This window comes from Mobula birostris, chromosome 10 (assembly GCF_030028105.1).
Source record: "Mobula birostris isolate sMobBir1 chromosome 10, sMobBir1.hap1, whole genome shotgun sequence".
Classification (NCBI taxonomy): domain Eukaryota; kingdom Metazoa; phylum Chordata; class Chondrichthyes; order Myliobatiformes; family Myliobatidae; genus Mobula; species Mobula birostris.
This window is the reverse complement of record NC_092379.1, coordinates 147,490,335-147,515,266: the sequence shown is the minus strand read 5'-3', so window position 1 is coordinate 147,515,266 and position 24,932 is coordinate 147,490,335. Positions and strand designations below refer to the sequence as shown.

General features: G+C 43.5%; 1 protein-coding gene across 8 annotated transcripts in view; it reads right to left on the bottom strand.

Annotated features, from left to right (window-relative positions):
• Positions 1 to 24,932, bottom strand: part of map7d3 (MAP7 domain containing 3) — a 171,469-nt gene that overhangs the window by 97,879 nt on the left and 48,658 nt on the right. For 6 of the 8 annotated variants that reach the window (XM_072271073.1, XM_072271075.1, XM_072271076.1 and 3 more), the window contains exons 3-6: positions 23,535 to 23,615; positions 11,326 to 11,489; positions 4,997 to 5,111; positions 644 to 736 (exon numbers count right to left, since the gene is read on the bottom strand). In XM_072271073.1, the coding sequence (XP_072127174.1) occupies positions 644 to 736; positions 4,997 to 5,111; positions 11,326 to 11,489; positions 23,535 to 23,615 (453 nt within the window). The remainder of the gene's footprint in view (positions 1 to 643; positions 737 to 4,996; positions 5,112 to 11,325; positions 11,490 to 23,534; positions 23,616 to 24,932) is intronic. The other 2 variants (XM_072271079.1, XM_072271078.1) reach the window with 2 other exon arrangements.

The window sequence follows — 24,932 nt, the reverse complement described above, 5'->3', positions numbered from 1 at the left end:
CTGTTGGGGTGGTGGGAGGATGGGGTGAGGGCAGACATGTGCAAAACAGAAGAGTTGCAGTTGAGGGTAGTGTTAATGGTGGAGGAAGGGAAGCGATTTTCTTTGAAGGAGGAAGACATCTCCTTATTTTTGGAATACGTTCGAAGTACTGCATGTCTAACCTTGCTCCAAAGAGACTACTTCAATGTTAGCACAATCTCTGTGCTAGTACCAGCCCAAGATCCACAATATGAAGTTCACTGACCTCCCCTATCTTACTCATTCCAAGCTCAACTCAAGTGTTGTCCAGCATTATCTTACACCCTCAGAGGTGAGGATTCCATGTGTTGTAATACTGAATGCTTCTTATCAAATTTACATTTCTGAAGCCATTTTTTGGTTAATGCACACAATGGCATTAGTGTGCTGTATACTTCTGCCAACAGCCGGATGCAGATTTCAGTCAGTGCTTTCAGGATAAAATATCACTGGACAGTTCTTACCAATTAGATGCACATATTCAGGCCCAAGGGAAAGCAGCAAGTACTACATGCTGACAGTGCTTGAGATTAGTTCCCCCTTTACAGCCACCACTAAAGAAGTTAGTTTGCAACATTCATTAACACATTAAAGATCAGTAGTTATTCCAAACTTCTTCTAATACCAGAAGCATCTTCAGTGGAAGCCTTTGAGTCTGAGGAAGGAGGGGGGCACTCTGACAAACTGAGAGGTGGAGTTAAGGAACTGTCAAGTTCACCTAAGTAAAAGAGAATTAATAATTCAACAAAATGAGACCAGAACAGACAACATCACTGAAAGCAAAAACTGAAAGTGAGGTAATTAGTGGTGAGAAGAACTAACACTTTATATAACATAGACATTTACAGCACCTTACAGGCTCTTCGGCCCACAATGTTGTGCCGACCAAGTAACCTACTTGGGAAACTGTCTAGAATTACCCTACCACATAGCCCTCTATTTTTCTAAGTTCCATGTACCTATCTCTCTTAAAAGACCCTATTGTATCCACCTTCACCGTCGTCACCGGCAGTGCATTCTACACATCTACCACTCTGTGTGGAAAAACTTACTCCTGACATCCCCCTTGTACCTACTTCCAAGCAGCTTAAAACTACGCCTCCTCGTGTCAGCCATTTCAGCCCTGTAAAAAAGCCTCTGGTTAGCCACACGATCAATGCCTCTCATCATCTTATATACCTCTATCAGGTCACCTCTCATCCTCCATTGCTCCAAAGAAAAAAGACCATGTTCACGCAACCTATTTTCATAAGCCATGCTTTCCAATTCAGGCAATATCTTTGTAAATCTCCTCTGCACTCACTTTACAGTATCCACATCCTTCCAGTAGTGAGGTGACCAGAACAGAACACAGTACTCCAAGTGGGGTCTAACTAAGGTCTTATATAGCTGTAACATTACCTCACGGCTCTTGAACTCAATCCCACGGTTGATGAACGCCAACACACCCTACGCCTTCTTAACAAGACTGTCAACCTGCGCAGCAGCTTTGAGTGTCCTATCGACACGGATCCCAAGATCTCTCAGATCCTCCACACTGTCAAGAGTCGTACCATGATGTTATATTATGCCTTCAAATTTGACCCTTCCAAAATGAACCACTTCACACTTATCTGGGTTGAACTAAATCTGCCATTTCTCAGCCCGGTTCTGCTTCCTATCGATGTCCCACTGTAACTTCTGACACTCCCAACCTTTGTGTTATCAGCAAAATTAATAATCCATCCTTCTACTTCTTCATCCAGGTCATTTATAAAAACCACAAAGAGGAGGGGTCCCAGAACAGATCCCTGCAGCACATCACTGGTCACCGACCTCCAAGCAGAATATAAACCACCTACAACCAACCTTTGCCTTCTGTGGGCAAGTCAATTCTGGATCCACAAAGCAAGGTCTCCTTGGATTCTGAATGAGCCTTACATGGGGAATCTTATCAAATGCCTTACTGAAATTCAGATAGACTACATCTACTGCTCTACCTTCATCAATGTATTTTGTTACATCCTCAAAGAATTCAAACAGGCTCTTAAGGCACGACAAGCCCTTGACAAAGCCATGCTGACTATCCCTAATCAGATTGTCTCTCTCCAACTGCTCATAAATTCTGCCTCTCAGGATCTTCTCCAACAATTTACCCATCACTGAAGTAAGATTCACTGGTCTATAATTTCCTGGGTTATTCCTACTTCCTTCCTTGAACAAAGGAACAACATCTGCAACCCTTCAGTCCTCCGTTACTTCTCCTGTCCCTATTGATGATGCAAAGAGGCTCAACAATCTCCTCCCTTGCTTCCCACAGTAATCTGGGATATACCTTGTCTGGTCCCGATGACTTATCTAACTTAACGCTTTTCAAAAGCTCCAGCACATCCTCTTTCTTCATGTCTATATGCTCAAGCATTTCAGTCTGCTGTAAGTTATCCCCAGAATTGCCAAGGTCCTTTCCCCTGGTGAATACTGAAGCAAAGTATTAAGCACCTCCGCTACTTCCTCCGACTCCATGCACACGTTTCCACTGTCGCATCTGATTGGTCCTATTCTCACATGGCTCATCCTCTTGTTCTTCACATCTTGTAAAATGCCATGGGGTTTTCCTTAATCCTGCTCGCCAAGGCCTTCTCATAGCCCCTCCTAGCTCTTTTAATTTCCTTCTTAATCTTCTTCCTGGCAACCCTGTAATTTTCTAGAGCTCTATCAGTATCTAGCTTCTTGAACCTTTTGTAAGCTTTTCTTTTCTGGCAACATAATGTTTGTGATGCTGATCCAGGGATTATTTTCCAATCCATTGACAATTCCATCTAACGTCACTGCAACCATCACCTCCCTACTCATTTCCTTGGGGACCTACAGAAAAGATTTAGCCTCCCCATTGCTAATCACTATCAGTAAATAATTATCAACAATTCTCAAGAATTAATTAACAGTTTGTTTTGTTTTAATTGTTTATTCTGTAAATAGTGTAAAATTCATGTTCAATTTATGCTGTCCTTGTGGATGTTGCTTTTCTATGTGCCTATGAGCTGCTGTGCTGCAAGTAAGTTTCTCATTCTACCTGTGCATACTCGTATTTGTGATTCTGACAATTAACTTGACCCTGACTTTTACTTGGTAATGTCCCTCCTCCTTACAAATGTCACTGCATGTGCCTTCTTGTATATTGCTTAAGTTGTACTGAGATGTGTTTGGTTTGTGGCTCCAGAACAGTTACAACAGACAGGAATAAAAATAATCCAAGTTGTTTAGTATAAGTTCAAAGTTCAAAATAAGTTTATTTATCGAAGTACATATACAACCTGGAGATTCATTTTCTTGCAAGCATACACAGTAAATACAAGAACCACAATAGAATCAATGATTCTCCTTTGCAAGCACAAAAGAAAAAAAATACAAATAAATAAATGAACAAACAATAAATATTGAGATCATGAGACGAAGAGTCCTTGAAAGCGAGTCCACAGGTTGTGGGAACATTTCAATGATGGAACAAGGGAAGTTGCGTGGAATTATCCCCACTCGTTGAGAGATGATAACTGTTTCTGAACCCAGTGGTGTGAGGCCTGAGGTTCCTGTACCTCCTTCCTGATGGCAGCAGCAAGAAGAGAGCATGTGCTGGGTGGTGGAGGTCCCTGATGGTGGATGCTGCTCTCCTGCGACAGCATTTGCTCGGTAGATGTGCTCAGTGGTGGGGACAGCTGGGCAGAAATTCATTACTTTTTGTAAGATTTTCTGTTCAAGAGCACTGGTGTTTCCGTATCAGGCTGTGGATACACTCTCAACCACACATCCATCGAAGTTTGTCAATGTTTTAGATGTCATGCTGAATCTTCACAAACCTCTAAGGAAGTAGATGCCCTTGCTGTACCCAGGACAGATCCTCTGAAATAATAAAGCTGAAGAACTTAAAGTTGCAGACACTCTCTACTTCTGATCCCCCGATGAGAGAGATCATGAGCCTCCAGATTCCTCCTAAAGTTAAAAAAAATCAGTTCCTTGGTCTTGTTGACATTGAATGACAGATTGTTGTTGTGGCATCACTCAGCCAGATTTTTAATCTCCCTCCTATACGCGGATTCCTCATTACCTTTGATTCAACAATAGTGGTGTCATCAGCAAACTTAAGTATGGCATTGGAGCACTGCTTAGCTACATAGTCATAAGTACAAAGCAAGTAGAGCAGGGGCTAAGCATACATCCTTGTGGCACACCTGTGTTGAGAGAGATTATGAAAGGGATGTTGTTGCCATTCCGAAATAACTGGGGTCTGCAAATGAGGAAATTGAGGATCTAGTTGCACAAGGAGGTATTAAGGCCAACGTCTTGAAGCTCATCGATTAGTTTTGAGGGGATGATAGCACTGAATGCTGATCTGTAATCAATGAGGAGCATCCTGATGTATGCATCTTCGCTGTCCAGATGTTCCGGGTTTGAGTGAAGGCCCAATGAAATAGTATCTAGTATGGACCTGTTGTGACGGTAGACAAATCGGAGCGGATCTAAGTTGCTTTTCAGGCATGAGCTAATATGTTCATCGTCTACCACTCAAAGCACTTCATCACAGTGGATGTAAATGCTACTGGACGATGATCATTGAGGAATTATTAAGGAAGAGATTAGGCAATGACATTTCTGAAGGTGAGAAAACTTCAAAGTTATTACCTATTTTCAGTACATGAACATTTTCACATAGTATCATGAATGGAATAACATGGAATGTCAGAGTTAAGGAATGAAGGATTTTCCTGTAACTACACAGATAGATTTCCCTCTGATTACTTACTTGCATTCACCTTGGCCAAGAACAAATGTTCTCTTTGCATTCCAAATGTTTTTGAGAGCTAAACATACTATGTAAACCAAATTCATATTACTGGCTGTGAGTCCAACATGGTACAAGACATTGAGGTTATTTGTACATCTGGCAATAGAAATACTGAAGCAGTATTTTCCCTAGAGGTACCTGTATAAGAGGGGAATTTACCATTGGGGTTTTCCTTCTCCGTTGACACAGCTCCTCCCCAGGACCACCTTTTCTGTCTCTGCTCTAAACGCTGACTCCGTTCTATAGTGCGTCGCATCACAGCCTCGTACCGTTCCTATTGCAGTTTCAAAAAGGAGGAAAAGAGCACAAGCTGACAAGTTTCACTTTTGAATTAGACCATAAGACAAAGGAGCAGAAGTCGGCCATTCGGCCCATCGAGTCTGCTCTGCCATCTTATCATGAGCTGATCCATTCTCCCATTTAGTCCCACTCCCCCGCCTTCTCACCATAACCTTTGATGCCCTGGCTACTCAGACACCTATCAATCTCTGCCTTAAACACACCCAATGACTTGGCCTCCACTGCTGCCCGTGGTAACAAACTCCATAGATTCACCACCCTCTGACTAAAAAAATTTCTTCGTATTTCTGTTCTGATTTGTTTTTGTTAATTATTTTGTTAAGAATCCTCTTCCAGAACTGCGTGACTGTCACAGGTTTTCAAACTGCTGTGGTAGAACTTCCACTACAGGAACGCATCTTCAGTCCACAATGATGGCAATTTAATCTAATCCCTCCACCCCGCTACATGTGTCTCCTGTTCATGTGTCTAAATGCCTCTTAAAGGCTGCTCTCAAACCTGCTTCCACCACATCCCGTCAGTATGTTCCAGGCACCTATCACTGTGTGAAAAATATTTGCCTCAAATCTCCTTTTAATGTCATCCGTCACACCTTAAAGTAAATGACACTGCTACACCGGGATAAAGATGCTGAATGTGTCCCTCAGAATTTCTGTCAGGTCATCCCTCAGCTACTGTGGAGAAAATAATCCAAATTTATCTGACTTCTCCTTAAAGCACACACTCTAATCCAGACAACATTCTTGTGAACTGCTTCTGCACCTTCTCCAAAGCCTCCACATTCTTCCTGTAAGGCTGCAACCGGAACCCCAATACTCCAAATGTGGCCCAACAAACTTTCATATAGTTTGCCAGCTTTTATGCCCAATGCTTCAACAATGAAGTATACTATATACCTCTGTTATCACTTTCAGGGAGCTATGAATTTGCATCACAAGATTGCTCTCTATACATCTTCAAAGGTGCAACACCTCACATCTGTCCAGATAAAATTCAATCAGCCATTTCTCCTGTACCTGCCTATAGCTCCTTTCCTATGACAGTGTTTCACACTATTCACAACTCCAGGAATTTGTCTCATCTGCATTTGTCCTCCAACATTTGAGGTCTCAGTTCTGATCCTTGTGGATCACCACTGGTCATAGACCTCCAGTCAGAACAACACTTGTCCATTACTAACCCTCTATCTATGGCCAAACCAATTTTAAACTCTATCTGTCAAATGTTCATGGATCCCCATGTGGTGTAATATTCTGAATCAGCCTATCAACAGAGAACTCGGTGAATGCTTTAGTAAAGATCATGTAAAATATTCACTGCCTTACCTTCATCAATCACCTCATCTCCTCTTCAAAAAAAAAACTCACAGCTCCAATCTGCTAATTAAATTTGCTGATGATACTGCACTGATTGGCCTTACCTCAAATAATAATGAGGCAGCCTCAGAAAAAAAAGTCATCACCCTGATACAGAGGTGTCAAGAAAACAACCTCTTCCTCAATGTTGCAAAATCAAAGAAGCCGGTTGTGGACTACAGGAGGAACGGAGACAGGCTAACCCCTATTGACATCAATGGATCTGGGGTTGAGAGGATGAACAGCTCGGCATACACATCAACTGAGGGTCTCATGTGGTCTGTACATATTGGCTATGCGGTGAAAAAAGCACAACAGCGCCTCTATCATCTCAAACGATTGAAGAAGTTTGGCATGAGACTTCAAATCCTAAGGACTTTCCGCAGGGGCACAATTGAGAGCATCCTAACTGGCTGCATAACTGCCTGGTATGGGAACTGTACTTCCCTCAATCACAGGACTCTGTGGAGAGTGGTGCGGACAGCCCAGTTCATCTGTAGATGTGAACTTCCCACTATTCAGGACATTTACAGAGACAGGTGCATATAAAGGGCCTGAGGGATCACTGGGGACCTGAGTCAACCCAACCACAAACTCTTCCCGCTGCTACCATCCGGGAAACGGTACCGCAGCATAAAAGCCAGGACCAACAGGCTCCAGGACAGCTTCTTCCACCAGGCCATTAAAGTGATTAATTCACACTGATACAACTGTATTTCTATGTTACACTGACTGTCCTGTTGTACATACTACTTATTACAAATTACTATAAATTGCACATTCAGATGGAGATGTAACGTAAAGATTTTTACTCATGTATGTGAAGGATGCAAGAAAAAAAGTCAATTCAATTCAATTATTCATTAGACACGACCTCCACACGCAATCATTCTATTATTAATAAGTTCATGCTTCTCCAAATGCTAATAAATCCTATCCCCAAGAACCTCCAGTAACTTCCCTGCCTGTGATGTAATATTAGAAACATAGAAAATAGGTGCAGGAGTAGGCCATTCGGCCCTTCGAGCCTGCACCGCCATTTATTATGATCATGGCTGATCATCCAACTCAGAACCCCGCCCCAGCCTTCCCTCCATACCCCCTGACCCCCATAGCCACAAGGGCCATATCTAACTCCCTCTTAAATATAGCCAATGAACTGGCCTCAACTGTTTCCTGTGGTAGAGAATTCCACAGATTCACCACTCTCTGTGTGAAGTAGTTTATCCTAATCTCGGTCCTAAAAGGCTTCCCCTCTATCCTCAAACTGTGGCCCCTCGTTCTGGACTTCCCCAACAACGGGAACAATCTTCCTGCATCTAGCCTGTCCAATCCCTTTAGGATCTTATACATTTCAATCAGATCCCCCCTCAATCTTCTAAATTCCAATGAGTACAAGCCCAGTTCATCCAGTCTTTCATCATATGAAATTCCTGCCATCCCAGGAATCAATCTGGTGAACCTTCTTTGTACTCCCTCTATGGCAAGGATGTCTTTCCTCAAATTAGGGGACCAAAACTGCACACAATACTCCAGGTGTGGTCTCACCAAGGCCTTGTACAACTGCAGTAGTACCTCCCTGCTCCTGTATTCGAATCCTCTCGCTATAAATGCCAGCATACCATTCGCCTTTTTCACCGCCTGCTGTACGTGCATGCCCACTTTCAATGACTGGTGTATAATGACACCCAGGTCTCGTTGCACCTCCCCTTTTCCTAATCGGCCACCATTCAGATAATAATCTGTTTTCCTATTTTTGCCACCAAAGTGGATAACTTCACATTTATCCACATTAAATTGCATCTGCCATGAATTTGCCCACTCACCCAACCTATCCAAGTCACCCTGCATCCTCTTAGCATCCTCCTCACAGCTAACACTGCCACCCAGCTTCGTGTCATCCGCAAACTTGGAGATGCTGCATTTAATTCCCTCATCCAAGTCATTAATATATATTGTAAACAACTGGGGTCCCAGCACTGAGCCTTGCGGTACCCCACTAGTCACCGCCTGCCATTCTGAAAAGGTCCCGTTTATTCCCACTCTTTGCTTCCTGTCTGCTAACCAACTCTCCACCCACACCAATACCTTACCCCCAATACCGTGTGCTTTAAGTTTGCACACTAATCTCCTGTGTGGGACCTTGTCAAAAGCCTTCTGAAAATCCAAATATACCACATCCACTGGTTCTCCCCTATCCACTCTACTAGTTACATCCTCAAAAAATTCTATGAGATTCATCAGACATGATTTTCCTTTCACAAATCCATGCTGACTTTGTCCGATCATTTCACCGCTTTCCAAATGTGCTGTTATCACATCCTTGATAACTGACTCCAGCAGTTTCCCCACCACCGACGTTAGGCTAACCGGTCTATAATTCCCTGGTTTCTCTCTCCCTCCTTTTTTAAAAAGTGGAGTTACATTAGCCACCCTCCAATCCTCAGGAACTAGTCCAGAATCTAACGAGTTTTGAAAAATTATCACTAATGCATCCACTATTTCTTGGGCTACTTCCTTAAGCACCCTGGGATGCAGACCATCTGGCCCTGGGGATTTATCTGCCTTCAATCCCTTCAATTTACCTAACACCACTTCCCTACTAACATGTATTTCGCTCAGTTCCTCCATCTCACTGGACCCTCTGTCCCCTACTATTTCTGGAAGATTATTTATGTCCTCCCTAGTGAAGACAGAACCAAAGTAATTATTCAATTGGTCTGCCATGTCCTTGCTCCCCATAATCAATTCACCTGTTTCTGTCTGTAGGGGACCTACATTTGTCTTTACCAGTCTTTTCCTTTTTACATATCTATAAAAGCTTTTACAGTCCGTTTTTATGTTCCCTGCCAGTTTTCTCTCATAATCTTTTTTCCCCTTCCTAATTAAGCCCTTTGTCCTCCTCTGCTGAACTCTGAATTTCTCCCAGTCCTCAGGTGAGCCACTTTCTCTGGCTAATTTGTATGCTTCTTCTTTGGAATTGATACTACCCCTAATTTCTCGTCAGCCACGGGTGCACTGCCTTCCTTGATTTATTCTTTTGCCAAACTGGGATGAACAATTGTTGTAGTTCATCCATGCAACCTTTAAATGCTTGCCATTGCATATCCACCGTCAATCCTTTAAGTGTCATTTGCCAGTCTATCTTAGCTAATTCACGTCTCATACCTTCAAAGTTACCCCTCTTTAAGTTCAGAACCTTTGTTTCTGAATTAACTATGTCACTCTCCATCTTAATGAAGAATTCCACCATATTATGGTCACTCTTACCCAAGGGGCCTCTCACGACAAGATCGCTAATTAACCCTTCCTCATTGCTCAAAACCCAGTCCAGAATAGCCTGCTCTCTAGTCGGTTCCTCGACATGTTGGTTCAAAAAACCATCCCGCATACATTCCAAGAAATCCTCTTCCTCAGCACCTTTACCAATTTGGTTCACCCAATCTACATGTAGATTGAAGTCACCCATTATAACTGCTGTTCCTTTATTGCACACATTTCTAATTTCCTGTTTAATACCATCTCCGACCTCACTACTACTGTTAGGTGGCCTGTACACAACTCCCACCAGCGTCTTCCGCCCCTTAGTGTTACGCAGCTCTACCCATATCGATTCCACATCTTCCCGGCTAATGTCCTTCCTTTCTATTGCGTTAATCTCTTCTTTAACCAGCAACGCCACCCCACCTCCCCTTCCTTCATGTCTATCCCTCCTGAATATTGAATATCCCTGAACGTTGAGCTCCCATCCCTGGTCACCCTGGAGCCATGTCTCTGTGATCCCAACTATATCATAATCATTAATAACAATCTGCACTTTCAATTCATCCACCTTATTACGAATGCTCCTTGCATTGACACACAAAGCCTTCAGGCGCTCTTTTACAACTCTCTTAGCCCTTATACAATTATGCTGAAAAGTGGCCCTTTTTAATGCTTGCCCTGGATTTGTCGGCCTGCCACTTTTACTTTTCTCCATAGTACTTTTTGCTTCTACCCTCACTTTACACCCCTCTGTCTCTCTGCACTGGTTCTCATCCCCCTGTTGTGAACTGACCTCCTCACGCCTAGCCTCTTTAATTTGATTCCCACCCCCCAACCATTCTAGTTTAAAGTCACCTCAGCAGCCCCCGCTAATCTCCCTGCCAGGATATTGGTCCCCCTAGGATTCAAGTGCAACCCGTCCTTTTTGTACAGGTCACGCCTGCGCCAAAAGAGGTCCCAATGATCCAAAAACTTGAATCCCTGCCCCCTGCTCCAATCCCTCAGCCACGCATTTATCCTCCACCTCATCGCATTCCTACTCTCACTGTCGCGTGGCACAGGCAGTAATCCCGAGATTATTACCTTTGCGGTCCTTTTTCTCAACTCCCTTCCTAGCTCTCTATATTCTCCTTTCAGGACCTCATCCCTTTTCCTACCTACGTCATTGGTACCTATATGTATCACGACCTCTGGCTCCTCACCCTCCCACTTCAGGATATCTTGGACACGATCAGAAATATCCCGTACAATTTGCTGGATTATCCCTATTGTCCTTTTTAAAGGAAGGACCAACAGTGACTATTCTCCAGTCCTATAGGTGCACATCTGTGGTTAAAGTGGATACAAAAATCTCTGTCAAGGCTCTAGCGATTTCCTCTTTCTCACACAATTATTGGAATAGATCCTATCAGACCTTGTAGACTTACCCATGTTTAGACGAAGGGCTCATAGGAACATTCTGCAAAAAGGGCACTGAGGGAGATGGAAGGCGGGAGGTGTAGTACGGGGGAGTTATGACAGTAGTGATCCTTGGCCTCATTGGGACAACCTCCCACATCTATGCCTCACCTTTTCTTCTTCTTGCTTCTGTTTTCTCTTTTCCTCCACTGCCACTCGCTTCTGTTGCTCCTTCTGCCGTTGTTCCTCCAACTTCCTCTGTCGCTCTTCCACTTGCTTTTCGTACTGAAGTCTTGCTTTCTTTTCTTTTTCTAGCAACTGATATTCTTTTGCAGCTGTTGGTGTAAGATTACAGCAAGACAATTTATTAAGGAACACATCACAAAGTACAGAGGGATAAGGGCCAAACGTAAACAAACAGGTCCAGCTTAGATGGCCGTCTTGGTGTACTTGGACCAGTTGAATCAAATGGTCTGCTTCTGTGCTGTAATACTCTATCACATCAATTGAGTATAATTCTAAAATAATGCTCTCATCAATGAGACCAATGCTACACAGAGACATTTCACAACTGCTTCTATTTTCATCCATTTTGTGATTTTAATATCAGCAAATATGCCAAGGTTTTATGGGATGTTATTAAACTAAACGGGACAAAGCCATAAAAGGGCCCATGACTGAGTGCTGGATGGAGGAGGTATGTTCTGAGGAAACAGAATCACACAGCACAAACAATGGCCTTGTGGTCCACCATCCAGGATGACTATCAGACATCATCTGCACTAATCCTATTCACTAGTATCTGCTCCAGAGCTTTGGCAATTCCAATGCTCATCTACAAACTACTTAAATGTTGTGAGACTACATGACCCCAGTACCCCTCAGACTGCAACCACCCTCTTCACATCTCCTCCAAGCCTCTTATCCCTCAACCAAAATCTACATCCTCTAGTTTTAGAAAGCCCTCTTATGGAAAAGACATTCCAATACTTACCCTCGCTATATCCCTTAATTTTGATTCTGTTAGGTTCTCCCTCAACCTCCTTCACTTGAAGGAGAACAAGCCCAGCTTCTCCGGTCCGTAGTAAAACACTACAGTCCAAGCACCAGCAAATCTCTCCCACGTTTGGCAACAAGAACTGTACACAATAATCCAGCTGTGGCCAGAACAATATTTCATAAAGTTGTATCAAGAGTTTCCCATTATTACATACTGTACCCTGTCCAGAAGAACCCACCTCACTACAATAATTAGATCTTTGGTCTTATTGACATTGAGTGCCAGGTTGTTGCTGCAACACTACTCTATTAGTTGGTATATCTTGCTCCTGTACCCCTTCATGTCTTCATCTAAGATTCTACCAACAAATTCCATCATCATCAAATTTATAGATGGTATTTCAGCTAGGTCTAGCCACACGGTCATGGGTCTACAGAGAGTAGAGCAGTGGACCAAGCACACATCCCTGGGGTGCACCAATGTTGATCGTCAGCAAGGAGGAAGTATTACCACCAATCCGCACAGATGACTTAGAAACATAGAAAATAGGTGCAGGAGTAGGCCATTCGGCCCTTCGAGCCTGCACCGCCATTTATTATGATCATGGCTGATCATCCAACTCAGAACCCCGCCCCAGCCTTCCCTCCATACCCCCTGATCCCCGTAGCCACAAGGGCCATATCTAACTCCCTCTTAAATATAGCCAATGAACTGGCCTCAACTGTTTCCTGTGGTAGAGAATTCCACAGATTCACCACTCTCTGTGTGAAGAAGTTTTTCCTAATCTCGGTCTTAAAAGGCTTCCCCTTTATCCTCAAACTGTGACCCCTCGTTCTGGACTTCCCCAACATCGGGAACAATCTTCCTGCATCTAGCCTGTCCAATCCCTTTAGGATTTTATACGTTTCAATCAGATCCCCTCTCAATCTTCTAAATTCCAATGAGTATAAGCCCAGTTCATCCAGTCTTTCTTCATATGAAAGTCCTGCCATCCCAGGAATCAATCTGGTGAACCTTCTTTGTACTCCCTCTATGGCAAGGATGTCTTTCCTCAGATTAGGGGACCAAAACTGCACACAATACTCCAGGTGTGGTCTCACCAAGGCCTTGTACAACTGCAGTAGTACCTCCCTGCTCCTGTACTCGAATCCTTTCGCTATAAATGCCAGCATACCATTCGCCTTTTTCACCGCCTGCTGTACCTGCATGCCCACTTTCAATGACTGGTGTATAATGACACCCAGGTCTCGTTGCACCTCCCCTTTTCCTAATCGGCCACCATTCAGATAATAATCTGTTTTCCTATTTTTGCCACCAAAGTGGATAACTTCACATTTATCCACATTAAATTGCATCTGCCATGAATTTGCCCACTCACCCAACCTATCCAAGTCACTCTGCATCCTCCTCACAGCTAACACTGCCACCCAGCTTCGTGTCATCCGCAAACTTGGAGATGCTGCATTTAATTCCCTCATCCAAGTCATTAATATATATTGTAAACAACTGGGGTCCCAGCACTGAGCTTGTGGTACCCCACTAGTCACCGCTTGCCATTCTGAAAAGGTCCCGTTTATTCCCACTCTTTGCTTCCTGTCTGCTAACCAATTCTCCATCCACATCAATACCTTACCCCCAATACCGTGTGCTTTAAGTTTGCACACTAATCTCCTGTGTGGGACCTTGTCAAAAGCCTTTTGAAAATCCAAATATACCACATCCACTGGTTCTCCCCTATCCACTCTACTAGTTACATCCTCAAAAAATTCTATGAGGTTCGTCAGACATGATTTTCCTTTCACAAATCCATGCTGACTTTGTCCGATCATTTCACCGCTTTCCAAATGTGCTGTTATCACATCTTTGATAACTGACTTCAGCAGTTTCCCCACCATCGACATTAGGCTAACCGGTCTATAATTCCCTGGTTTCTCTCTCCCTCCTTTTTTAAAAAGTGGGGTTACATTAGCCACCCTCCAATCCTCAGGAACTAGTCCAGAATCTAACGAGTTTTGAAAAATTATCACTAATGCATCCACTATTTCTTGGGCTACTTCCTTAAGCACTCTAGGATGCAGACCATCTGGCCCTGGGGATTTATCTGCCTTCAATCCCTTCAATTTACCTAACACCACTTCCCTACTAACAAGTATTTTGCTCAGTTCCTCCATCTCACTGGACCCTCTGTCCCCTAGTATTTCTGGAAGATTATTTTTGTCTTCCTTAGTGAAGACAGAACCAAAGTAATTATTCAATTGGTCTGTCATGTCCTTGCTCCCCATAATCAATTCACCTGTTTCTGTCTGTAGGGGACCTACATTTGTCTTTACCAGTCTTTTCCTTTTTCCATATCTATAAAAGCTTTTACAGTCAGTTTTTATGTTCCCTGCCAGTTTTCTCTCATAATCTTTTTTCCCCTTCCTAATTAAGCCCTTTGTCCTCCTCTGCTGAACTCTGAATTTCTCCCCGTCCTCAGGTGAGCCACTTTCTCTGGCTAATTTGTATGCTTCTTCTTTGGAATTGATACTATCCCTAATTTCTCGTCAGCCACGGGTGCACTACCTTCCTTGATTTATTCTTTTGCCAAACTGGGATGAACAATTGTTGTAATTCATCCATGCAACCTTGCAGCGGACTGAAAAGCTTGAGCATGTAGATATTAAGAAAGAGGATATGCTGGAGCTTTTGGAAAGCATCAAGTTGGATAAGTCACTGGGACCGGATGAGATGTACCCTAGGGTACTGTGGGAGGCGAGGGAGGAGATTGCTGAGCCTCTGGCGATGATCTCTGAATCATCAGTAGGGACGGGAGAGGATCCGGAGGATTAGAGGGTTGCGGATGTTGTTCCCTTATTCAAGAAAGGGATAGCCCAGGAAATTACAGACCAGTGAGTCTTACTTCAGTGGTTGGTAAGTTGATGGAGAAGATCCTGAGAGGCAGGATTTATGAACATTTGGAGAAGTATAACATGATGAGGAATAGTCAGCATGGCTTTGTCAAGGGCAGGTCGTGTCTTACGAGCTTGATTGAATGTTTTGAGGATGTGACTAAACACATTGATGAAGGAAGAGCAGCAGGTGCAGTGTATATGGATTTCAGCAAAACATTTGATAAGGTATGCCATGCAAGACTTATTGAGAAAGTAAGGATGCATGGGATCTAAGGGGACATTGCTTTGTGGATCCAGAACTGGCTTGCCCACAGAAGGCAAAGAGTGGTTGTAGACGGGTCATATTCTGTATGGAGGTCGGTGACCAGTGGTGTGCCTCAGGGATCTGTTCTGGGACCCTTACTCTTCGTGATTTTTATAAATGACCTGGTGCGGAAGTGGAGGGATGGGTTAGTAAGTTTGCTGACGACACAAAGGTTGGGGGTGTTCAGGATAGTGTGGAGGGCTGCCAGAGGTTACAGTGCGACATTGATAGAATGCAAAACTGGACTGAGAAGTGGCAGATGGAGTTTAACCCAGAGAAGTGTGAAGTGGTTCATTTTGGTAGGTCAAATATGATGGCAGAATATAGAATTAATGGTAAGACTCTTGGCAGTGTGGAGGATCAGAGGGATCTTGGGGTCTGAGTCCATAGGATGCTCGATGCAGCTGCTCAGGTTGACTCTGTGGCTAAGAGGGCATATGGTGTATTGGGCTTCATCAATCGTGGAATTGAATTTAGGAGCCGAGAGGTAATGTTACAGCTATATAGGACCCTGGTCAGATCCCACTTGGAGTACTATGCTCAGTTCTGGTCGCCTCACTACAGGAAGGATGTGGAAACCACAGAAAGGGTGCAGAGGAGATTTACAAGGATTTTGCCTGGATTGGGGAGCATGCCTTATGAAAACAGGTTGAGTGAACGTGGCCTTTTCTCTTTGGAGCGACGGAGGATGAGATGTGACCTGACACAGAGAGTGGTTAGTGTGTGGGATGGGCTGCCGGCAGTGGTGGTGGAGGCAGATACGATAGAGACTTTTAAGAGATTTTTGGATAGGTACATGAAGCTTCAATAAATAGAAGGCTATGGGTAATCCTAGTAATTTCTAAAGTAGGGACATGTTCGGCACAACCTTGTGGGCCGAAGGGTCTGTATTGTGCTGTCGGTTTTCTATGTTTCTATTATAATCTGCTGGTTAGGAAGTCAAGGATCCAACTGCAAAGTGAGGTAAAGAGGCCAGGTTTTGTAACTTCTCAATCAGGATTATGGGAATGAAGGTATTAAATGCTGAGCTATAGTCGATGAACAGCACCCTGACATAGGTGTTTGTATTGTTCAGGTGGTCTAAGGCCGTGTGAAGAGCCATTGAGATTGCATCTGCCATTGAACTACTGTGGCGATAGGCAAATTGCAATGGGTCCAGGTTCTTGCTGAGGCAGGAGTTCAGCCTAGTCATGACCAACCTCTCAAAGAATTTCATTATTGTAGATGTGAGTGCTACTGGGCGAATGTCATTAAGGCATCTCACATAATTCTTCTTAGGCACTGGTATAATTATTGTCTTTCTGAAGTGGAAACATCCACTCGTTGCAGTACTAGGTTGAAAATGTCCTTGAATACTCTCAGCAGTTGGTTGGCACAGGTTTTCAGAACCTTATCAGGTATTCCATCTGGGTCTTCCACCTTGCAAGGGTTTAATCTCTTTAAAGACAGCTTAACATTCGCCTCCGAGACAAAGATCACAGGGTCACTGGGTGTAGCAGGGATCTTCACAGCTGTAGTTATATTCTCCCTTTCAAAGCAGGCATAGAAGGTGTTGAGTTCATCTGGTAGTGAAGCACTGCTGTCATTCATGCTATTGGGTTTCGCTTTGTAAGAAGTAATGTCTTGCAAACCCTGCCAGAAATGTTGTACATTTGATGTCGCCTTAACTTTGTTCGAAAATAGTAACAGCTCTCCACAAGTCATACCTGGTTTTCTGGTACAGACCTGAGTTGCCAGATATTAACGCTACAGATCTAGCCTTCCGCAGATGACGTAACTCCAGGTACATCCAAGGCTTTTAGTTTGGGAATGCACAGCAAGTCTTTGTAGGCACACACTCATCCACACAGGTTTTAATGAAGTCGGTAACAACTGCAGCATACTCATCCAGATTCGAAGATGAATCCCTGGACACGATCCAGACCACCAATTCAAAGTAGTCCTGTAAGCGCTCCTGTGCTTCCCTTGTCCATAGATAGCCAGTATAATAAGATGGATGGAAGGGATGGAGCACTAGCTGGAAGGTGATGGGCAGATGTGACAAAGGGCTGAAGATGATGGGGCAGTCACAGTTATTTTGTAAATGAAGCAACATCTACAGTCTATTGTGTCTCTATTATGTGAATGAATCTTTTAAATACATTGGATTTCAGTTAATCAGCCATTGGTTAATTGGGACAGTCAATTATTTGGGACAACTCTTAAAGAACAAAACAGAGAAAATAGCTGGGATTCCCTTTGCTTATATGGGACGCTGTGCTGCTTCCTCAGGACAGGAAATTGTTGCCGAACAGCTTTTAAGTAGTGTCAGTCATGTGCATTGTGTGGCTGTTAAGACACTACATCACGTTTAGAGTGAACAATTTTTAAATAGCGTCAGTTGCATGTATTTGTGTTCAAAAAGCAGTGAAGTTCAACAATTTCACTACTTCAACAAGTTAGGACCAATGAAGAATTTAAAGCTATCGAAAATCATCTTGAACGTTGTAATGAAACTGAAGATTTGGAAGGTGTCTGTGTTGATTTTGTTCATTTACAGTTAATCAAAAGAGCACAGCTGTGTACACTAGAGTAATTCCTCCTTTGATAACTATTACATAGTTTTATACTACTGTAATAGCATTGGTAAAGTTCTAATTTGTTCTGTATTTCATTTAAACACATAATTTTAGACCATAAGACAAAGGAGCAGAATTAGGCCATTTGGCCAATCAAGTCTGCTCCATGATATCATGGCTGATCCATTTTTTCCTCTCTTCAGCTCCACTCCCTGGCCTTCTCCCTATAACCTTTGATGCCATGGCCAATCAAGAATCTATCAATCTCTGCCATACATGTGCCCAAAGCTCTGGCCTCCACAGCTGCCTATGGTAATAAATTCCACAATACACTCTCTGGCCAAAGAAATTTCTCCACATCTTGTGTATCTTTAGGTCTTTCAGCTTTTTGAGCACCTTCTCCCTTGTAATAGTAACTGCACACCTGGCACACTGCTAGTGTCCTCCACAGTGAAGACTGATGCAAAATACTCATTTAGTTCATCTGCCATTTCCTTGCCCCCATTATTATTTTTCCAGCCTCATTTTCTAGCGGTCCTATATCCACTCTCATCTCTCTTTTTTAATATCCTTGAAAAAAGCTTTCTCTATCCACCTTGATATTGTTTGCTAGCTTGCTTTCATATTTCATCTTTTCCCTCCTAATGATTCTTCTGGTTGCTCTCCGTAGGTTTTTAAACACTTCCCAGACCTCCACCTTCCTGCTAATTTTTGCTTTGTTGTATGCCCTCTCCTTAGTTTTTACATTAGCTTTGACTTCCCTTGTCAGCTACGGTTGCACTATTTTGCCATTTCATTATTTTTTTGTTTTTGAATACATCTTTCCTGCACCTTCCTCATTTTTCTCAGAAAATCAAGCCATTGCTGCTCTGCTGCCATACCTGTTAGCATCTCCTTCCAAGTTACTTTGGCCAACTCCTCTCTCGTACCACTGGAATTTTCTTTACTCCACTGAAACACTGGTATATCAGACTTTACTTTCTCCCTATCAAAGTTGAACTCAATCATATTGTGATCATATCTCCTAAGGTTTGTCGACCTTAAAGCTCCCTAATGGCCACCGATGCATTACATAACAGCCAATCCAGTATAGCTGATCCCCTAGAAGGCTCAATGACAATCTGTTCTGAAAATCCATCTCTCAGGCATTCAACAAATTCATTCTCTTGAGATCCATTACCAACCTGATTTTCCCAATTGACCTGCATGTTAAAATCTAATATGACTATCATAACGTTGTCCTTTTGACATGCCTTTTCTACTTCCTGTTGTAATCTGTGGTCCACATCCTAGCTACTGTTGAAGGCCTGTATATAACTGCCATCAGTGTCCTTGTACCCTTGTAGTTTCTTAAATCAACTCACAAGGATTCAACATCTTCCGATCCTATGTCACATCTAATGATCTGATGCCTTTCTTTACCAGCAGAACCACGCCACCCCCTCTACCTACCTTCCTATCCCTCTGATACAACATGTAACCTTGGATATTCAGCTCCCAACTACAACCATCCTTCAACCACAATTCAGTGATGGCCACAGCTTCATACTCAACAACCTGTAAAAGTGCAACAAAATCAACCACCTTATTTCTTATACTCCATGCATTGAGAAAGAACAATAAGCACTGCATTTTCTACCATTTTTAAAATTCTGCATCCCTAATACACTGATTCTGCATCCCTGCTGGCTGCAATTTTGTCCTGACATCTGCCTGTCCTTCCTGACAGTCTGATTGCACACTATCATTGTTTTTTTTTAAACCATCCGTTCCATCCTGAGTCCCTTCACTCCAGTTCCCACCTCCCCTCCCCCGTCAAGTTAGTTTAAACTCTCCTCAACAGCTCCAACAAACCTGCCCGCAAGAATATTGGTTCCCCCTTGGGTTCAGGTGCAACCTGTCATTTTTGTACAGGTCATACCTCCCCCAGAAGAGATCCCAAAGATCCACGAACCTGAAGACCTTCCCCATGCACCAGCTTCTCAGCCACACATTTACCTCCCAAATCATCTTCTTTCTACCCTCATTGGCACATGGGACAGGTACCAATCCAGAAATTACTACCCTGGAGGTCCTGCTTCTCAGCTTTCTGCCTAGCTCTCTCAACTCTCTATTCAGGCTCTCTTTGCTTTTCCTTCCTATGTCACTGGTACCAATATGTACCAAGACATCTTGCTGCTCTTCCTCCCCTCTAAAATGCTGTGGATGTGATCCAAGACATCCCTGACTCTGGTACAATCCAGGTGTCCCATTCACGTCCACAGAATCTCCTGTTTGTTCCTCTAACCATTGAGTCCCCTATCATTACTGCTCCCCTCTTCTCCCTCTTTCCCTTCTGCACCACAGACCAATGATCAGTGCCAGTAACCTGGTCTCTGTGGCATTCCCCTGTGAGGTCATCCCCTTTAACAGTATCCAAAACAGTATACTTATTATTGAAGGGAATGGCCACAGGGGTGCTCTGCGCTAACTGCCTATTCACATTTCCATTTCTCCTGATAGTCATCCAGTTACTCGCCTCCTGCAACTTAGGGGTGACGACTTCCCTGTCACTCTGACTGATGATCTCCTCATGCTCTTGTACAAGCCAAAGGCCATCCAGCTGCTGCTCCAGATCCCTAAAACAGTCTTCAAAGAGCTGCAGCCAGATGCACTTCACACAGATGGAGTTCACTGGGAGACTCTGGGTCTTGCAGGACTCCCAACATCTGGCATGAAGAACACACATAATTTGTCACTCAGTTAAACTGTAGTTTGTCTTTTTTTTAATATACCTTTTTAACTATTTCCATGAAACTTAGGCTAATTGGGGCAGCTGATTAATTGGGCTAAAATGTACTGGTCTCGATGTGACCCAATTAATAGGGATCTATTGCACATGAATTTTAATTTTCCAGTTGCTATCATATCAGGATTCCACGTCCACATCCCATTCCCATTCTGATATGTCTATCCACGGCCTCCTCTACTGTAAAGATGAAGCCACACTCAGGTTGGAGGAACAACACCTTATATTCCGTCTGGGTAGCCTCCAACCTGATGGCACGAACATTGACTTCTCTAACTTCTGTTAATGCCCCACCTCCCCTTCGTACCCCATCTGTTATTTATTTATTATTATATATTTTTTCTCTCTCTCTTTTTCTCCCTCTGTCCCTGTCACTATACTCCTTGCCCATCCGCTGGGATTCCCCCCCCCCCTTTCTTTCTCCCTAGGCCTCCCATCTCATGATCCTCTCATATCCCTTTTGCAAATCAACTTTCCAGCTCGGGTAATGATGAGTTTGAGTACAGAGAGGAAATTAAGAACCTGGTGGCATGGTGCGAAGACAATAACCTATCCCTCAACGTCAGCAAGACGAAGGAATTGGTTGTTGACTTCAGGAGGAGTAGCAGACCGCACAACCCAATTTACATCAGTGGTGCGCAAGTGGAACAGGTCAAAAGCTTTAAATTCCTCGGGGTCAATATCACAAATGACCTGACTTGGTCCAACCAAGCAGAGTCCACTGCCAAGAAGGCCCACCAGCACCTTTACTTCCTGAAAAAACTAAAGAAATTTGGCCTGTCCCCTAAAACCCTCACTAATTTTTATCGATACACCGTAGAAAGCATTATTCTAGGGTGCATCACAACCTGGTATGGAAGTTGTCCTGTCCAAGACCGGAAGAAGCTGCAGAAGATCGTGAACACGGCGCAGCACATCACATAAACCAATCTTCCGTCCTTGGACTCACTTTACACCGCACGCTGTCGGAGCAGTGCTGCCAGGATAATCAAGGACACGACCCACCCAGCCAACATACTTTTCGTCCCTCTTCCCTCCGGGAGAAGACGCAGGAGCTTGAAGACTCCTACGGCCAGATTTGGGAACAGCTTCTTTCCAACTGTGATAAGACTGCTGAATGGATCCTGACCCAGATCTGGGCCGTACCCTCCAAATATCCGGACCTGCATCTCGGTTTTTTTTGCACTACCTTACTTTCCATTTTTCTATTTTCTATTTATGATTTATAATTTAAAATTTTAATATTTACTATCCATTTGTAATCCAGGGAGCGGGAAGCGCAGAATCAAATATCGCTGTGATGATTGTACGTTCTAGGTATCAATTGTTTGCCGACAAAGTATAAAGCTCTTAGCTTCATCCCTCTCCCTCCTATCTTCTCCTATCATTTTGGATCTCCCCCTCCCCCTTTCAAATCTCTTACTATCTCTCCTTTCAGTTAGTCCTGACGAAGGATCTTGGCCTGAAACGTCGACTGTACCTCTTCCTATACAACGTTCGTAAATGCTGCCTGGCCTGCCGTGTTCACCAGCAATTTTTATGTGTGTTGCTCGAAATTCCAGCATCTGCAGATTTCCTCGTGTTTGTGTCTTTAAATATCAGGATTGAACTCATTTCTATCAAAAATTCAGTCCTCTGGTTTCTAGTTCAGTAAGTTATTGCATAGCGATAATGGTTTCAGGAACACAGGTAAAGAGCTCGCAGAAGCTGCTCAACAATCAGTGGCAAGATGTAAGATTTTCTCAGCAAATGCAGTAAATCATCCAGTTGTTTGTCAGAAAAGACAACAGGGAGGTGGAGCAGAGCCCAGAAATGGCAGCAGTAGGGGTAGTGATGTCTAGGGATAGTAGAGACAGGGTGCTGTGGAGTGGTAGGGTCAAAGATTGAGCTGACAGCAACCACCTCACCTCGTTTAATTTTCACTCCTGGCCATTTCTGGCAACTCCAAGCCTGAAATCGCCATGAGCAAAACAGTTCTGAATTGTCATGCTGCTTATTTCTCATGACTATCAGTGACAAAAATCACAGCTTTTTAAACATAAACACATGCGACTGACAGTATTTAAAAACTGTTCACTCTAAACATGGTGCAGTGTCTTAACAGCCACAAAGTACACATGACTAATGGTAGTTAGAAGCTGTTTCAATGCATGGGATAATGAAGGACATGGAGGATGAAGAAAGAGTGAAATTAGACTGGGTAGAATGGCAATTAAACAGAGAGAACTGAGAAGCCAACGTGTTTCTGAGATCCTTTGGAATGCAGTATGTCTAAAGGGTGACTGTTTCTTCTTATATGATCAGGACAGTCTGCATCTCTAAAGATCTAGTCTCAATCACACACTATACAGAATTTAAACAGAAGGTACAGGTGGCTGTAGAGAGAGTCTGCGAGGGGAACAGTGATCCATCCACTGCCTCACCTCACTGAGTGTCCACTCTTACTGACCACGCGCCAGTCATGCTAGTCCAGACACAGTGGCAGAAACTTGCCTGCTGCCTGATCTGTAGGAGTCTGATCACTTGTCACCAACCTCAGAAACATGGTCACAGTGCAACATAAGACCAGCATAACCAGAGCTTGAAGGAATTCCAGATAACCAGTAATCACAAATGGATCAAATCTGAATAGATTTTATGTGTCATTATCTCCTGCATCATTAAACTGCCACATCAGTAGGGGTAACAAGTGGCTAGAGCATACTCCTCTGTTTTTAAAACCTTTTGATCATTTTGAAGCAGTCATACTCTCAGGATAGGTAATGGTGGGAAGGAGAAGCATGCCTTCCTTCTTCAAGTGAGTCTAGTAGTCACTGTACAAACTCAAGCTGCCACTTACCCATCTCCTTCTCCTTCTCTTCCCTTCGTGCCTTGGCTAGTCTCTGTCTCTCAACAGTCTTCAACATGGAGCCATCTATTACTAGTAAGAAAAGTCACAATTTGATAATGAGGATAATCTATTCAATTAAAGTTTAGTTGAAATTTACAGACTAACTTTGGTTCATTGAATATGCTCTCCAGACACTAGAAACAGACATTCTACAGAGTCAATGGATTTGATGAAAGACTATTTCCAGAAACTGGTACAAAATCTAAACGATCAGAGTATAGGGTGGGTACATGTTTACATATTTATGTATTTTGAGTAAGTGACAAGATGCTTGTGTGTTTTAAGGATCAATCAGTAGTGCTACTATTGGGTGCCATTTTGACCCAGACAGAAGAAGACAGGGGCAAGAGTGGTCCATTTGGTCCTTTAAGCTCACCCCGCCATTCAATATCAATTCTGTGCAGGCTCCTCATAGCTCCCAATTCCTCAATCTTTCGAAGAAATTATCTACCACTTCTTTAAACATCTCCAGTTAACTGTATGTGGCCATCACAACCCAGCTAGAGAATTCTAGAAATCAAAGGTTTATTTATTATCAAAGCAGGTATCCACATACAACTCTGAAACACAAAAAAAGGAAATATGCAGATGCTAGAAATCCAAGCAACACACACAAAATACTGGAGGGACTCAGCACGCCAAGCAGCATCTATGGAAAAGGGTACGGTTGACATTTCGGGCCAGCACCCTTCGGCAGGAGAGTAAATTTAACTGGTGGGGGAGGGGAGAGAGAAATGCAAAGTGATAGGTGAAACCTGACGGAGGAGGGATGAAGTAAAGAGTTGGGAAGTTGATTGGTGAAAGAGATACAGGGCTGGAGAAGGGGGAGCCTGATGGAAGAGGACAGAAGGCCATGGAAGAAAGAAAAAGGGGGGGGGGGAGCACCAGAGGGAGGCGATGGTGGGCAAGGAGATAAGGTGAAAGCATGTTCATGCCATCAGATTGGAGGCTACCCAGATGGAATATGAGGTGCTGTTCCTCCAACCTAGGGATGGCCCCATCATGACAGTGGAGGCAGCCATGGATAAGCATAGAATGGGAATGGGAAGTGGAATTCCCACTCAGGTTGGAGGAACAACACCTTATATTCTGTCTATGTAGCCTCCAACCTGATGGCAGGAACATCAATTTCCCGAACTTCAGGTAATGCATCCCCTCTTCATCATTCCCAACCTGCTTTTCCCTCTCTCACTTTATCTTCTTGTCTACCCATCGCCTCCCTCTGATGCTCCTCTTTCTCCCCCCCGCCCCCGTTTCTTTCTTCCATGGCCTTCTGTCCTCTTCTATCAGACTCCCACTTCTCCAGCCCTGTATCTCTTCCACCAATCGACTTCCCAGCTCTTTTAC